Source organism: Podarcis cretensis, assembly GCF_951804945.1.
Source record: "Podarcis cretensis genome assembly, chromosome: 7".
Lineage (NCBI taxonomy): Eukaryota > Metazoa > Chordata > Lepidosauria > Squamata > Lacertidae > Podarcis > Podarcis cretensis.
Genome location: NC_137176.1, coordinates 28,115,022 through 28,132,478, shown reverse-complemented (window position 1 = coordinate 28,132,478; position 17,457 = coordinate 28,115,022). Strand labels below are relative to the sequence as shown.

At 43.0% G+C, this 17,457-nt stretch overlaps 1 protein-coding gene and 2 long non-coding RNA genes across 3 annotated transcripts in view; 2 read left to right on the top strand and 1 right to left on the bottom strand.

Annotated features, from left to right (window-relative positions):
* F13A1 (coagulation factor XIII A chain) overlaps positions 1-17,457 on the top strand; it is a 79,291-nt gene that overhangs the window by 24,905 nt on the left and 36,929 nt on the right. The window contains exons 4-5 of the mRNA XM_079984970.1: positions 878-1,129; positions 15,110-15,228. Of these exons, the coding sequence (XP_079841096.1) occupies positions 878-1,129; positions 15,110-15,228 (371 nt within the window). The remainder of the gene's footprint in view (positions 1-877; positions 1,130-15,109; positions 15,229-17,457) is intronic.
* On the top strand, positions 2,991-8,486 carry LOC307220985. Its single transcript, XR_013841250.1, has 3 exons — positions 2,991-3,618; positions 3,988-6,359; positions 6,738-8,486. It is a non-coding gene; the product is annotated as an uncharacterized lncRNA (long non-coding RNA).
* LOC307221001 overlaps positions 15,717-17,457 on the bottom strand; it is a 42,601-nt gene continuing 40,860 nt past the window's right edge. The window contains exon 3 of the long non-coding RNA XR_013841267.1: positions 15,717-15,731. This is a non-coding gene — a long non-coding RNA (uncharacterized lncRNA). The remainder of the gene's footprint in view (positions 15,732-17,457) is intronic.

Genomic DNA, 17,457 nt, shown 5'->3' with positions numbered 1-17,457 from the left:
TGCAGAGGGCTTTTGCCAATCCATTTTGGCTCCCACCTGTTCCCCACTGCCTATGTCCTTACCAAAGCTCTCAACTGATGGTTTGAAGGGGACTTTCCCCTCTCTTTCCATTTCTCACAATCTTTTGGCTTTCCCCCATTTTTACCCACTAGTTCCTCTCCTTTCTCTCTCTGTCTCTCTCTCCAGGCTTCCCTCCCTACATGAAATTAGGTGGAGGGCCACCAGTTCTCCACCCTAATACAGTGGTACCTCTGGTTGTGAACGGGATCTGTTCTGGAGGCCCGTTCGCAACATGAAAAGAACCCGCAGCGGTGTGTCTGTGCATGCACGGGTTGCAACTCACTGCTTCTGTGCATGCGTGTGATGTCATTTTGCGTGTCTGTGCATGTACAAGCTGCGAAACCCGGAAGTAACCCTTTCCGGTACTTCCGGGTCGCCGCAGGACATAACCTGAAAGAACGTAACATGAAGCAAACATAACATGAGGTATGACTGTACTGTACAGGGAGACCTGCAAGGATGTTGGTGCTTAGAAGATCCTTCAGTGTACTCAATGAAGGAATTTGTTTACAGGGTATTTTTGTGACTTCCAAGTCTTGGATTCTTTTGTCCCTGTTTTATGTAAACAATACAAACTTCTGCAAGTTGGTTTTAAGGAGCAGGCAGATGTTAAAGATAAAAATGTTGCCAAGAAAGCTAAATTATGCAGACAGTAAAAAAAAAAAAAAGAGCAGTAAATCTACTGTAATCCTACTGACTTCCATTGGACTGTTCCCAGCCCAGATTTTGCTGCACCATCAAAATGTAAGACAACGATTCATCCGCTGCACTCATACGCAAAACCATATTTCTGCCTCTTCTCTTCCCATCTCTGCAGGGCGATATCCACAACAAAGCAAAGGCACATATGTCATCGTCCCTTTGGTTCAAGAGCTGGAAAACGGCAAATGGGGTGCTAAGATCACTCACAGTGACGGAAGTTCTGTTGGCCTGAATATCATGCCAGCTGCTGACTGCATTGTGGGGAAATTCCGCATGTATGTCGCCATCTTGACTCCGATTGGCATTCTCAGGACAAGGAGAAACCCAAACACAGATACGTACATCCTGTTCAACCCCTGGTGTGAAGGTAAGGAATGTGCAGAGGATGTGGGGAGGAGGATTGTCCTATTAACATGTTTGGTAGTCAATAGCATGAGCAAAAACCCTGCCTCAATGACTGTAGGCTGTGTTCACTGGACACTGAGGTCCAGCGCCGAGGGCCTTCTGGCGGCTCCCTCACTGCAAGAAGCAAATTTACAGAGAACCAGGCAGAGGGCCTTCTTGGTAGTGGCACCTGCCCTGTGGAACACCCTCCCACCAGATATCAAAGACACTTAGAAGACATCTGAAGGCAGCCCTGTTTTGGGAAGATTTTAACATTTGATGGATCATTGTATTTTAATATTCTACTGGAAGCCACCCAGAGTGGCTGGAGAAACCCATCCAGATGGGTGGGGTATAAATAATAAATTATTATTATTATTATTATTATTATTATTATTATTTACACATTTCCATTTCCTTTGGCTCCAGTGCACTTCCGCCACTGGGGTTTGAAGCCACGTACATGGAAAATTAGCCACAATCCATATCTATCCTGTAGTTTCTTGAGAAATTCTCTTGTTCGATGCATTTCCCCTCAAACCAGTTTCCATCCGATTTGAAAATGCAAGCCACATCTACTTTGCAGTTAAGCTGAAGTGCGTACATTTGTGTGTACAGCCATTGCACATGCTCAGGCGATAGTTTCATGAATAGGAGTTGTGGTTTGTGTGTGTGTGCATGGGAAAGCAAACAGGTAAGGGTGCATCAGACAAAGACATCCTCACCCCTTCTCTGGTGTGTACAGCAATGTGCAAACGTGACTTGAAACACAATTCAGCAGGGGTGGGGTGGGAACCTCACTGTATTTTAAGCTACTAATGCATACATAGTTGTACAAACCCAAAGTTTTATAGGGGGTGGAGAACTATCCTCTATACATAAAGAATATGAAGATGAAGAGCCATATACATTTTTAAGCATCGTGCCAAACAGATTTCAACAGATTCTTTTTCATGTGTTCACTGGGTGGATGCAGGCAAAACAAAAAACCACCCCAAAAAGTCATGGGGCAAAAGAAATTCTCTGATTTTTACCTCGTGCTTACCCTTACAAGATGGCCAAGAGTTTTCAGATTTTAAAGAAAACCTTTTTAAAAAGAGGCTTTCCCCATAGCTTCCCACCAGCCAAGAATGACTTGGAAGTGATATTGTTTTGTGTTGTAGAACATCGCTTCCAAGGCATTTGGGGACGTGTGGTTGGCAGGAAGTGGCATGAGGCTCTCTCCACAGGTTTCCATGGACTGAACTCCCCACTAAGTCCGAGGAAAGGAAGTGGCAACCACCTCCTAAAATTCCACCCCAAGAAATTGGCCCCCATTTTTATCAGGGGAGAACATTTTCAGGAAACTGGTGTGTATGTGTGTGTCCAGGGCTGTACCTCAGTTGGAGAACATCTGTTTTGCATGCAAGAAGGTTCCAGATACATCCCCTGGCATCGCCTGGTAGGGCTGGGAATGTTACCTGCCAGAAACCCTGGAAAGCCGCTGTTAGTGCCAGCAGTGCTGGGCTAGATGCACAGTATAAGGCAGCTTCCTCTGTTCCTATTCAACCCAGCCTTAACCCACTATTCATATTACTAAAAGAGCGCATAGGTAAATGGTAAAGGCCCCCTGGATGGATAAGTCCAGTTGAAGGTGACTATGGGGTTGTGGCACTCATCTCGCTTCAGGCTGAGGCAGCTTTCTGGGTCATGTGGCCAGCGTGACTGAACCGCTTCTGGTGCAACAGAACACCATGACAGAAACCAGAGCTCACAGAAACACTGTTTACCTTCCCACTGCAGCTGTACCTATTTATCTACTACTTGCACTGATTTGCTTTTGAACTGCTAGGTTGCTGGAGCTGGGACAGAGCAACAGGAGCTGGCCCCGTCGCCCGGATTCGAACCGCTGACCTTCTGATCAGCAAGCCCAAGAGGCTCAGTGGTTTAGACACATATGACAAGGGGAGGGATGTTCACCATGAAGATTGTAGCTAGATTTTAGCCTTTTGTCTTTGGCTATAATTTGTTTCTCAATAAGCCAACACACACATAACTTAACAGAATCAACCAACAGGCTGATTTAATGTTTGATAAGGTTGTGTTATTGTTGTTTTTAAAAAGAAAGAAATGTGAGTAAAACCCAAAATTATTTCTCCCTTTGCTGGCCATTAATTATCTGGTGTGCCTCACAAACACCACTGTCCAGTTGAGTCGATATTTTCCTACATTTTATAGATTGAGGAAAAGGCTGTCTCTTGAGCCCATAATGTGTCAAATGGATCATACTAGCACTCAGATAGGCTAACTCTCTCTCACACAATCTTATAAAAAATTCCATTGATTTAAGAAAAGCATGGAAGTATCTCTTCTCATTAGCATTCATATGCATCCATTTGGTAGATCTAGAGACAATTCCATGCTTAGCCATAAAAATCACATGGATGACTTTCCACAAGTCATTATGGGGAACGGACTATAGCTTGGTGGTAGGTGTCAGAGGCTTAGTGCTGTCCAGCTGGTCATAGATAAGACTCTGGGCTCCCAGCCAGTTCCAAACAATTGATTTATTTGACAAAGTTCAAACGTACATCTCCAGCATTTCCATTAACCTCCTTCCCTTTGTGCGCAGTTGCTCCCTCTAATGTTACTTCCTCCTTTTCCGCACCCAGCATGCAAGTCTGCGAAAACTCCTCCCCTTACTTTCTCTGTGTACAGCATGACTTGTCCCAGGCTCATCCTCCTCCCCCTCTACGTCAGACTGACTGTCAGACTACAAGCTGCTGATAATCTCTTTAGGCTCTCTATAACTGCTGGTTTCTGTCCTTTCATCTTTTCCTGTTTGCCTCTCCCTGACAGTAGGGGCCATTCCTTCTATGCATAGGGCTTCATTTGATAAGGCCATGTATAATTATATCCATGAAATAGTTCCCCTACATCAGTAGCAGGGCTCTATCAGTGCGCAGCAACTACCTGTAGGGAACTCGCAGTCAGATTTCTGGATTTCTTGCTCAACCCAATCTCAGTTGCCGTAATAGCTGTCAAAAATCAAAGGCCTTGTTTTCTGGAGCAGTCTTCCCTTCCTGGAGAGAATTCAAAGACCTGTCTCTCTCTGTCTCGGTCTCTTTCAACCACACTTCACTGAATACTGAAAAACTGAGTACCTTTGACAAAGAAAGGGAAATTCATTAATCTCTACCTCATTTCACAAATATTTGTAAAGCGGGGGTTAGCAATGAAAAGCAAACTTGATTGAAAACCTCTAATATTTCCTGAGTAGAAAAGAAATATGGACAAAACAAAAAATGCGCCACAGCGGGAGAAGGATCGTGGATATCGAGCAAATAATGTATTTGCCCACAGACCTTCCCAGCTCACTTGGCCTCTGCTGTCTGCTGAATTTACCACCATACCAGATATGTGGACTGGCTCTTGCAGTTTCCTTTTTTGAAATTCTGCTTCTGTGATCCCAGGTATAGCAACTAGAAGTGGGGAAACCCGTCTGCTGAACTCTGTGGAATTGTGCATGCAAACAAAGATAAGACATTAATGTTTGTGTGATGGTGCCACATAATACTGATGAACACAGCAACTTTTTGCATATGTCTACTTTTGCATCATGTCCCCTGATTATATATTCAATGCTGGCTTTTATAATCTTATCATAGGGCCAAAAAACCCATGGCGCCGAACACATTGCATGCAATCATACCAGATGAAAATAAACGAATAGTAGGCACCAGAGAGGCATGCGGGGAGGGGTGTTTAGCCCTTTGCTCCACCACCATGGTCATAATAAAAAATCCCCCTCCTGTACAGCTGCAATTCTTGGTGCAAAAGGAGGCTTCCTTTCTGGGGTCAATAGCTGCTTCAGGGGGTCATTTACATCAGGACTGTGGAAGAAGAAGAAAGGGTTAAACCTGTCAGTTTTCATTTTTTGGTACAGAAAGTATTGGTAGAGATCTTTCCTATTCCAATTAATTCAAGAGAGTTCTGGAAGCTTCTCTGTGTGATACAAACTGCTGCAAACTGAAAGTTTCTAGCTGACGTGTAAGTTTCTGTTCTGCCTAGAAACAAGCAGAAGGTTCATGATGTTTGGGTTATTCCTTCAGAGAAGCTGAACAGCTGGGTTTAAATTAGTTCTGTTATCTCTTTTACTCAAGGTCATGCTGACTATAATAATCAGCCAGAAGGAGCCTGGTTTTCACTTTCTATCTCTCCTTCTGGTGTGGTGTTTTGTATATAGTATGCTTAAGTGCTAAGTCTTAGTCTTATTATAAATTATTGTAAATTTAAGTTCTGCTGAAACTGGATTTCTCATGGACAGTGCCAGTCCTGAATGTATTGGGTTTGTAACCATTATGCTCATTTGCCTTCAGTAGCAGTAAAGCTCTGCTGGAGGAAATATTAATTGCCCCTGGCCTATTTTGGGGGAATCCTGCAACATGCTAAGTTTATTTTATATGTTGGAATCGGCTCTGGATCAATTATGAGTAGAATTTTTACAAAACCTCCCCTCCCCCCTGCTGTGCGGTCCTGACGAAAATGGTGTCCCAGCACTATTTTTTAAAAAATGTTCTGGTTACAAACTCATCTAGTCAGGTCCTCAGAGGAAGAATTGCATACTATGCAAAACGGACTGAGAAGCAGGCCCCATGGAGTTCAGTGAGATCTAGACTCCTTGTACTGCTTACTGGGAAATCCTGAATTTGAGATAATTAAACGCAGATGGTTAGACAACGGATTTCAAGAACTTAGTAGCCAAATCATGAATAGTGTCTGTGCAAGTCTGTGGGTGGTATGATGTGGGCAACCCACGGCAACTTATCCTTCCCATTTGAGCAATCTGAATCAACGCAGGCCATACATGCTAGTGGGACTGAATGTGCTACTGAGGACATTCCAGAAAATTCTCCTCGCAGAGACACTATCCCTCTGTGGACAGAGACAAATGGAATCAGTAGTGCATGTTTTTTTGCCCTGTCCCTTGTATCATTAAGTTCATTAAGCCGTTAGCAGGGAATGGTGTTCAGACGAATGTAAAGTTTGTTTACTCAGGATGCAGAGAGGATGGTGATAGTAGCCAGGTTTCTGCAGAGGATTTGTGAATATTATCCAGCATTAACTTGAATGTTAGATACAGGTTTTGCTGGGTCATTTTATTGTACTGAACCTTACTGGACTCTTATCTATATGCCAATAAAAGGTTTGTGAATTTGTGAATTTGAGTTCTTGTACAAAGGATTACAGGGACGCGGGTGGCGCTGTGGGTTAAACCACAGAGCCCAGGACTTGCTGATCAGAAGGTCGGTGGTTCGAATCCCCACGACGGGGTGAACTCCTGTTGCTCGGTCCCTGCTCCTGCCAACCTAGCAGTTCCAAAGCACGTCAAAGTGCAAGGAGATAAATAGGTACCGCTCTGGCGGGAAGGTAAACGGTGTTTCCGTGCGTTGCTCTGGTTCGCCAGAAGCAGCTTAGTCATGCTGGCCACATGACCCGGAAGCTGTACTCCGGCTCCCTCGGCCAATAAAGCGAGATGAGCGCCGCAACCCCAGAGTCAGTCACAACTGGACCTAATGGTCAGGGGTCCCTTTACCTTTACCTTTACAAAGGATTACAGCCTTGCTAGCCTGTCTGCTCACACCTACCTTTATTACGGCATATTCACACAGCCTTTTATTTATGTCTTGGGAACATTGGCATGCTGCTTGTGCCACAGTCTGGTGTAGTTGCTGATCGGTGCTTCACTTCAGGGTTAGTTGGGAGGAGGGTATGTAAAAAAGGAGCTTTCTCTGTGACGATCTACATGATGTCTGAACAGAGACAGTGCACGGGGGAACTTAGATCTGCAGGCTGGGAGAGCTTCAACCACCTGCTTGAAACAGAGCCCTTCGCTGCTGACAGATCTATTGCAGCCATGCAAATCAAAAAGAGCCTGAGGCTGGAAACAGATTCTTACCATCCACCCCCACCCTCAGCAGCTGGAAGGAAGCCTCCATTTCAAAAGAGAAGACGGAGCTGTCCATAGGGATGCTTGAGGAACTTGGCTTATGTGAATTCCGTGGCAAACTGGGGATATAGCTCAGCAGCCAAACATTTACCTTGCATGCAGAGGATTCTGGGTTCAATCCCCAATTTCTCCAGGTAGGGCTGGGATTGTCCCCCATCTATAACCTGGAGAGCTGTGGCAAATCAGAAAGCTTGGGTGCTTTCTAGGTTCCTGACCTTTACTAACCTGTGGATCAGAATGTATCTTATATTCCTGTTTTCACGCTTTCCTGAATTTTGCAATGCATTTTTCACCTCGAATAAAATGGACCAAAATGCATTAAAAAATATATCTTTTACAATAACGTGCTTTAGAAATGCAAATAGTTCAAACACATGTACGTGTTTCAATAACATTTCTGTGCAGGTTCCGTCCCCCCGCCATCCCAAATTGCAGATTAATCTGGAGATGGGGCAGAATGGTCTTATGAATAAGCACTTGTGAAACTGACACAGATCAGAAACAGACTGATTTGATTAAGCAAACTGAGGCTTTGGGCTTCTTACCCAATTAGATTTTGCTGCTCTTGTCTGCAGGCAAAAATCACACAGCAGCAGGAAAATGTTTTGGGATGAGGAGGGATAGCTTGCCTCTCCTCCTCTCTGAAAGAACAGGTTTGGGGGTTGGGGGGGTTGGTGTGCAGGCTCATTCCCATTTGTTGCCACAGTCATAAAACTTCCTTGCCTAGTCTCCTGACATCAATCCTTAGTCATAACATCAAGTCAGGTTCCAATATGGGGAAAGGGAACCTCAGAGAGCCAGTGTGGTGTAGTGGTTAAGAGAAGTGGACTCATAATCTGGTGAACTGGGTTCACTTCCCCGCTCCTCCACATGCAACTGCTGGGTGACCTTGGGCTAGTCATACTTCTCTGAAGTCTCTCAACCCCACTCACCTCACAGAGTGTTTGTTGTGGGGGAGGAAGGGAAAGGAGAATGTTAGCCGCTTTGAGACTCCTTCAGGTAGTGATAAAGTGGGATATCAAATCCAAACTCTTCTTCTTCAGGCCTGGGGCCCTCTCAGGATGCAACCCAAGCCACACCCCTTCTTTTCAAACCACACCTCTCACTGGCCTTGTTTCACAATTTCATTGGGTGTTTTTGCCTGACTGGAAGGTGTGTCTTAGATAGGTGTGGAGGATAGAGAGCAATGTATGTAGAGACCCCCCTACTGTACAAAGGTAACCTTTACAGCTGTTGCTGCACCCACTTTTGCCTCTGGCCGCGCCCACCACCACCATGCGCCTACCCTTGAAGGGGATCTGACTCTTAGTCTGAAAAAAGTTCCCCATCCCTGTGCTGTTATTTACATAGATCAGTGTGACCAGTTCAAGATAGGTGGATCTAAGGTCCAGAAGCTGTTTCGGGATGTCTTTGTAAATTTCAGCTCTCCTATCCCAAATGTCCAGTGACTTTCCGTAGTGTAAGCCTAGAATTTTATCTCTTTCCTCCTTCGATCTCAAAGTTATCAAACAGTCTCTGGGCTTGTCTTTCCTCGCAAACTTTCCAAGTCTGAAGGCCGACACAATTTTAAAATCCTTTCCCTCTTCCAAAAGCCAAAATTTAGAAAATTCTTTAGTCAGGAACTCAATTAAGTTTCCTTGTTCAAGTTCTGGTATCGCCCTCAATCTTAAATTATTCTCCCGGTTCCGCAGTTCAATCATAGACAAATACATCTGCTGTTCCCCAACTTGTTTATACAGTGGCTTGACCTCTTGTTCCAAAACTTCAACTTTTTGGCTAGTTGCCTCAGCCAATTTGTGATTTTCTGCAGTGGCATCCGATAGCTGTCCAATTGCTTGTACGTTCTGAGCCACTTGGTCAGTTATTTTGTTTAAACTGGCTGCATTTTGGTCAATCTTGGCCGTTTGTTCATCAACTTTCTTGTCCAAAGTTTCCAATTTTTCCAGGATTTTCTCTAAAGTTGGGCCTAATGCTCCTGCAGCCATATCTTCCACTTGTAATTGCTCAGTTTCTTCCTCCCCTGCCACCGGCAAAGTAGGAACAGAAGATCTACGTGCCTGTGAGGCTAAGGTTAAAGTTGTTTGTCTGGTTCTAACTCTAGCCTCTTTTTTTCTTGCGCCACTCATGCCAGTTTTGTCTAGCAATCAAGGTCAAACCAAGTTGTTCCCATGGGAATACGGCAGCCCAGAGAGCAAACAGTCAAGTAAGAGGAAAGGAAAGAGAAAGTAAAATTAAGTCACATCTGTAAGCCAAAATCCTCTAGAGGGAGCTCATAATATCTTAAGGGAAGAAGCAAGACAATAAAAGTCAATAAAATCCAATTTGGTTTCCAGAAGCCTTCAGTTAAATTGTATTTAGCAGAGCTGGTTTAAAAAGCATTACTTTGTCTCTGACAAGTGCAACAGTGATGTTTCAAAATAACAAGTCCATAAGCACTCAGATGGTAGCAAGTCCCAATTACAAAGTGTCAAAGTCTGCAGTCTGACAGTTCTATTGTTCAGGCAGTTCCAATACCTGGGTTTCTCAGAAGAATATAGCTTCAAAAGAAGAAGTTTAACACAGTCCATTTAAAAAGAAATAAATCCCAAAGTCAAGTTAGATCTTCACTTTACACAGAAGCAATTTCGCTGGATGGACAGATCAGTCTCTTTTTAACGCCTCTTCATAGGCTCCAAACGTCCCGATCTTTTGCTTTAATATTTAAACAACAGCGGAAGACGGACTTCCTGTTTGCATCTCTCCGCTTTCAGCCAGATTTAATAATAATTTAGGTTCAGGTTCCCCTTTTACTCACGGGTTGTTGCTTTTAAATCAGATCTTTCCAGGAAAAAAGGTCAGCGCTCACCGACAGCGGCTGTGCGGCTTCACTCCACAGGAATAGCGATCGACTCACAGCGCCGCAAACCCCCTCCACGTTCCGGAGCCCCTTACGGGGTTCCTTCTGCATTTTGGGAGCCGCTTCTGGCACCCGCCGAGTCCCAGGACCACAGGCTCTTGCTGCCTGTGGGTTTTCGACGCAGGTCTCCGCTTCGCCGTAGCGGACGACCTGATTTCCGCGGAGCTTCCCCTTCACTAAAGGAAGAGGGCCGCCATTGCCGTTCGCGCCGCCTCCGGACTGTTGAGGAGCAACTCAATTATTTTTAGGTGGGAATTTCCTCAGGGATTATCCTTTACTTTCAGAGGGAAGAAGGTCAAAATTAAATCATTGGAAGATAGAGATAAAATTTTGATTGCCCACGGAGAAGACCTTCAAAAAGGGACTGAAATACCCCCGAGGCCTGGACCACTAGCTGTACCTCCACCTTTGGAACCTGAAGACACAGAGAAAAAGATACCACCACCAGAACAATAACAGATTTATTCAGGATGTCTCTGCAACTTTTGAGTTGGAATATTAATGGCTGCAACTCCCCGGAAAAAAGGAGGAAGATATTTCACATATTGAAAAAAGAACAATTGGACATCATTTGTTTGCAAGAAACACATGTGACCAGGTTCCATAAAAAAGTGTTAATAAATAAAAGATTAGGCCAAGAATTTATTTCATTGGACAGAGTGAAGAAAAGAGGAGTGGTGATTTATGCAAAGGAGAGCCTGTCACCAAAATTTATATTTAAAGATGAACAAGGAAGAATTTTGGCAATTGAGATACAACACCAAGGAGAGAAGTTTTTAATATTAGGAATTTATGCACCAAATGAGGGGAAATCGGAATTTTACAAGAAGTTGCATGAGAGCATGCTGGAATATCTGGATTATGACAACATCATCATGATGGGGGATATGAATGGGGTGGTATCAACTAACATGGACAAGTCACAAAGTCAAAATGTAACAAAGGTTGGCAGACTACCAAAGACTTTCTTCGAACTGACTGACAATATGGACTTGATTGACATTTGGAGGACAAAGAACCCCTTGGGAAGAGAAGGAACATTCTTTTCTGAAGCCCAACTGACATGGACAAGAATCGACCAAATATGGACACCTAGAGGTCTGGCACCTAAGATCAGAAAGGTGGAAATCTGCCCAAAGACCTGCTCCGACCATAATGCAGTAAAGATGGATATGAGACTACTACCAACCGGCTCCTTTAGATGGAAGATGAATGACAATTTGTTTCGGGATCAGGAGATTATTAAGAAGGCCCAAAAAGCTTTGAAAGATTATTTTGAGATAAATTTGAACACTACGGTGGAAAAAAGAATTATCTGGGACGCAAGCAAGGCCGTGATGAGGGGGTTCTTGATACAACAGAATGCGGTAAAGAAAAGGGCTCAAAATGAGAAAAAAGACAGAATTTTGGAGAAAATCAAAGAATGTGAGAAGAAATTAAGGACAAAACCGAAGTCACAGCCGATTCTGAGAGAAATTAAACTTTATCAAGCGCAATATTCCAAATTGATAAACCAGGAAATAGAGTGGAAAGTTAAACTAATGAAACAGAGAACATTTGAATCGGCGAATAAATGTGGGAAACTGCTAGCATGGCAGTTGAAGAAGAGACAAAAAATGAATACAGTTACAAATTTAGAGATTGAAGGAAGAAACATACAGAACCCTATGGATATTAGAAAGTGTTTCCAGAGATATTTCAAACAACTGTACACTCAAGGGCCGCAAGATGAGGTTGAGATAGAACAATTTTTGATAAAGAACGGATTACCAAAATTGTCACAAGACAATAGATCAATCCTGAATTGTAAAATAACACGACAAGAGATTGAACAAGCCATTCAGAACATGCAATTGGGCAAATCGCCAGGGCCCGATGGGCTTACCTCCAAGTACTATAAGACATTGAAAGACTATCTGATACAACCACTGATGGAGGTAGGCAATGAAATTTTGGAAGGGAAGAAGGCGCCGGAATCGTGGAAAGAGGCCTTCATCACATTGATACCTAAATCAGAAACTGAAAAGACACAACTTAAGAACTATCGTCCCATCTCCCTTCTAAATGTGGATTACAAAATTTTCGCAGACATTTTAGCAAGCAGATTTTAAAAAGTTCTAAATGAAGTAATTCATAAGGACCAGGCAGGCTTTCTCCCAGGCAGACATTTGTTTGCTAATACAAGGAACATTATTGACATTTTGGAACTTCTGCAAACTAATATTAATACAAAAGCTGCGTTAATTTTCATAGATGCGGAGAAGGCCTTTGATAATATCTCTTGGAAACTCATGAAGAAAAATTTGGAAGGGATGGGAGTGGGACGGGGATTTGAAAATGGGATAGATGCAATTTATTCAGAACAAAAGGCTAAACTGATAGTTAACAATGTGGTGACAGAAGAGTTTAAAATTGAAAAAGGAACACGTCAAGGCTGCCCTATCTCCCCTTTGTTATTTATTTCTGTCCTGGAGGTGCTCTTGAACATGATTAGAGGAGACCGGTTGGTTGAAGGAATATGGGTTGGGGCGAAACAGTACAAACTTAAAGCTTTTGCAGATGATTTGGTTTTGACATTACAGGAGCCAGAGTCTAGTACGAAAAGAGTATTACAATTGATTCAAGAATTTGGCCGGGTGGCGGGATTTAAATTAAATAAGCAAAAAACTAAGGTATTAGAAAAAAAATTGACAGTTATAGAGTCAGAAAGGTTTCAGAAAGAGACAGAGTTAAAGGTGGTTAAAAAAGTAAAATACCTAGGGGTAAATATAACAGCAAAAAATCTGAGTTTATTTAAGGACAACTATGAGAAATGTTGGTCAGAAATTAAGAGAGACCTAGAAAGCTGGACAAGATTGAAACTTTCCTTGTTAGGCCGAATCGCTGCTATAAAGATGAATGTATTGCCAAAAATGTTGTTTTTGTTTCAAACTTTGCAAATTGTGGACAAAACAGAGTGCTTTCGGAAGTGGCAGAGAGATATCTCTAAATTTGTCTGGCAGGGCAAAAAGCCCAGAATTAAGTTTAAGATATTAACTGATGCGAAAGAAAGAGGGGGCTTTGCCCTGCCAGACTTAAGGTTGTACTATGAAGCCGCAGCTTTCTGCTGGCTAAAAGATTGGCTGCTTCTCGAAGACACTGATGTATTAGATTTGGAAGGTTTTAATAATGCTTTTGGTTGGCATGCATATTTATGGTATGACAAGGTTAAGATCAATAAGACTTTCAAGAACCATATTGTCAGAAAAGCAGTGTTTAATGTCTGGATAAAATACAAAGACTTATTGGAAAACAAAACTCCAAGGTGGCTTTCACCATTGGAAGCTAAGGCCCGGAAAAGACTCAATATGGAGGCCAAATGGCCGAAGTATTGGGAAATATTAGAAAAAGATGGAGATAATTGGAAATTGCAGAGTCAGGAGAAAATGAAAGATAAAGTGCGAGATTGGCTACACTACGCTCAGATTAAAGAAGTTTTCAAACTTGATAAAAAGTTAGGATTCCAGGTGGAAAAATCGAAGCTAGAAACGGAATTGTTAGAGCCTAAGACTAAGGTACTTTCAAAAATGTATAACTTGCTGTTGAAGTGGAATACACAAGATGAAACGGTTAAATCGGCTATGATAAAGTGGGCACAAGACATTGGATATAACATTATGTTTGAGGACTGGGAGAGGTTGTGGACTACTGGGCTGAATTTTACTGCATGTAATGCTTTGAAAGAAAATGTTATGAAAATGATATATAGATGGTACATGACCCCAGTCAAACTTGCAAAAATATACCACTTGTCTGATAATAAATGTTGGAAATGCAAAGAAAATGAAGGAACATTCTTTCACCTCTGGTGGACTTGCCCTAGAGTGAAGGCTTTCTGGGAAATGATATATAATGAGCTGAAAAAGGTATTTAAGTATACCTTCCCTAAGAAACCAGAGGCCTTCCTTTTGGGTATTGTCGGCCAGAACGTGTTAAAGAAGGACCGAACATTTTTTATGTACGCAACAACAGCAGCAAGGATACTTGTCGCTAGGCATTGGAAAACCCAAGATCTACCCACACTGGAAGAATGGCAGATGCAACTGATAGACTATATGGAACTGGCTGAGATGACTGGCAGAATCCGAGACCTGGGAGAAGAGACGGTGGAAGAAGACTGGAAGAAATTTAAGATTTATCTACAAAAATATTGTAAATTGAATGTTAAGAAGGATGCGAGAGTATAAACAACTTGGCACCATTAAGCTAGATGAAGTGAATTACGAAGACAAGTTAAATTTAAGAAAGGATAAAAATTTTTGGAAGTTGTAGGTTATATTTAAATTCTTTAAGATTTGAATAAAGGATAGTTAAAATCAGAGATATAACATTGGAAAAGTAGATAATAAGAATAGAAATAAGGGGATAAATTTGCTGGAAAAAATTTTTATAAACAGGAACGCAGGAGCGGGAGATGTGAGGGAGTCCAAAGAAGTGATGAGAATTATGTCAAGAGATGTTATATTGTATTGTTTATTGGTATTGTAATTTTAAACAAAACTGTTAATAAAAATTATTTTAAAAAAAAAATATTTACATAGATCAGTGGACTACACCCTCAGCCTCCTCCAGCATCTTTCAACTCCAGGGCAGGCTTCTCCCTTTAAATCTTTTGACACTGACTCGCTCTCTGTCGCCGATTAAGAAGTTTCAAAATTGTTCTTTGATCCGCTATGCAGATGCCTAATTGCATCACGGCACTCTGGACTTCTCAACTTAGCGATGCAAAATCATAAAATGCTTGATGAGAGGTGACATTTTAATCATGCTTTACAGATCCTGCTCAAAGCAGTGCAGATTTGCCTTCCTCCCCCCTCCCCTTTTCTCCTTTTAAGTTGAAGAATACCTGGCTCCCAATTACAAGGAATTGTGCAGGGAAGGAAGGAAATCCTACTGCTCTGCTTGATGAACAAAAACAAAAAACAAAAAAACCCAGCCTTTTCATTAGCGTCATATCATTCTGCAGTACTAAATGCTGGCATCTATTATAAGCAAAACAACTGTATTGACGAGCTTTCACACACAACGTTTTGTTGCAGAGGATGCTGTGTTTCTGGATGATGAAAAGCAAAGGCAAGAGTATGTCCTGAATGACCTTGGCGTTATTTTCTATGGAGAGCCTGATAGCATAAGATCCAGGAGTTGGAATTATGGCCAGGTGAGTTTTTTTGAATGGACATGTTGGAAGTTCTGCCACTTATGCTGCTGTCCTAAGATCTTGTGCGCCAGCAAATGAACACTTAAGATTGAAGGTGGGCTAGTGTCTGCTGGGCCAGGGTGATACCACAGACCACAGTGGTGTTGTGTGACATTACTGGAACCTTGATCTCTCAGGCTTCAGGCAGATACACTGGTGCAATTTTTTTTAAACTCTGGGGTATTAGGCTGAAATTCTTACCACAATTGTTTGGGAGGCAACCTGCTATGTTTAATTGAATTACTCCACACGTAAGGACTCACAAAGCCTGACCTGGATCTGAGTTCTAAGCATTTGCACCACTGTTGTCTGTAGATATTTTCAGATACCTTTTTTGATGGGTGCACATCTGATGCATAAGGATAGGACAGGCAGGTGGATAATATACAGTGGTACCCCGGGTTACAGACACTTCAGGTTACAAATGCTTCAGGTTACAGACTCCGCTAACCCAGAAATAGTACCTCGGGTTATCAGGAATCAAAAGTTTTGTGTCTCTTTTGTAGGAAATGTATACTTTTTTGTGCGTTCTGCAATCTTCAGGGTGAGAACAGAAATCGTGTGGCGGCAGCGGGAGGCCCCATTAGCTAAAGTGGTACCTCAGGTTAAGAATAGTTTCAGGTTAAGAACGGATCTCCAGAATGAATTAAGTTCTTAACCAGAGGTACCACTGTATGTTGATTCTTCCATATGCGCTTCTGTATGCTTTGATCCACATAAGAGTGCTTTCAGTTTTATGCTTCCCAAATCTAGCTTGATGCTTTGCATACACCCTAGTGGGCAGTGCTTGATGAGATTATTGACACTGTGTGTCCTGTCCCCCTACTTCCCACCCTCCAAAAGTTCCAGAAACCTGAGGTATCAGTTTGTGTGTGCTCACCTCTTTTTTTTTTTAAAGGGAGATTGCCCACCTGTCAATCACTCGATGTTATTATCACATCAGGCGACAACTTCATTATTCCAGTATCCATCTTGCTCAGTTGGTTAGATCATGGTGTTGGTAACGCCAAGGTTGCAGGTTCAATCCCCATATGGGACAGCTGCATATTCCTGCATTGGAGGGAATTGAACTAGATGATCGTCAAGGTCCCTTCCAACTCTATAATTCTGTGATTCTATGATTCAGCTCGTTGGTGGGCAAAGGCCTCTTTAAAGTCCATTAGCAGATGCAGGTGCGTTCCAACCATTTGAATGGACACCCCCAATGGACATTTCCCCTCTCCATTTGCAGATGTGGTTTGAATCAGAGCACATGTGTTCTTTGTTCTCACTCATTCTTCTCATTCACAAACACACAGCTCCCTTTCTCTCTTCCCCTTCTGCTGCTGGGCCGAATGGGATACCCTCTTACCTGGAGTGAACAAACAGAAGAGCCAAATCAGGACACAGAGGCAGATGTCTTACTCTTGCCTCAATCCTTGCATTCTTCTTTCTTCCCACTGGTGCTTCTTTCAAGCCAATAGGAGATGGGAGAGGAGTAAAGGTAAAGGTAAAGGTACCCCTGCCCATATGGGCCAGTCTTGACAGACTCTGGGGTTGTGCGCCCATCTCACTTAAGAGGCCAGGGGCCAGCGCTGTCCAGAGACACTTCCGGGTCACGTGGCCAGCGTGACATCGCTGCTCTGGCCAGAGCCAGAGCCAGAGCCAGAGCCGCACACGGAAACGCCGTTTACCTTCCCGCTGGTAAGCGGTCCCTATTTATCTACTTGCACCCGGAGGTGCTTTCGAACTGCTAGGTTGGCAGGCGCTGGGACCGAGCAGCGTGAGCGCACCCCGCCGCAGGGATTCGTAGGTAGCCTTAATTTTCAGTGATGGAGACAGGAGAAGGGGCAGGAAAGGCAGATGTTGTAAGAGCGGGTCATCTGGCTGGATAAGGCAATGGGAGGGTTGACCTCAAGTAGCCCTGTGACCTACTGGCCAATTGCAGGTAGCATTCTGCCAACCCTTCGCAGTATTAGGATTTCCTACCAGCAGTATCTCTACCACGTCCAGATTCAATTTCATCCTGTTTTAAGAGCTCATCTATTCAACCACAGCCTCAAGACAGTGGTTTAATACAGAGAAAACTGGTATTGGATGCTTCATTAATGAAATATGGAACTTGAGGGAAAGCGCATTGTCTAATTTATGACACCCACCAGCAAAGCTCTGGATGATTTTTGTCAGCAGCTTCCTATGGATGATAGATGT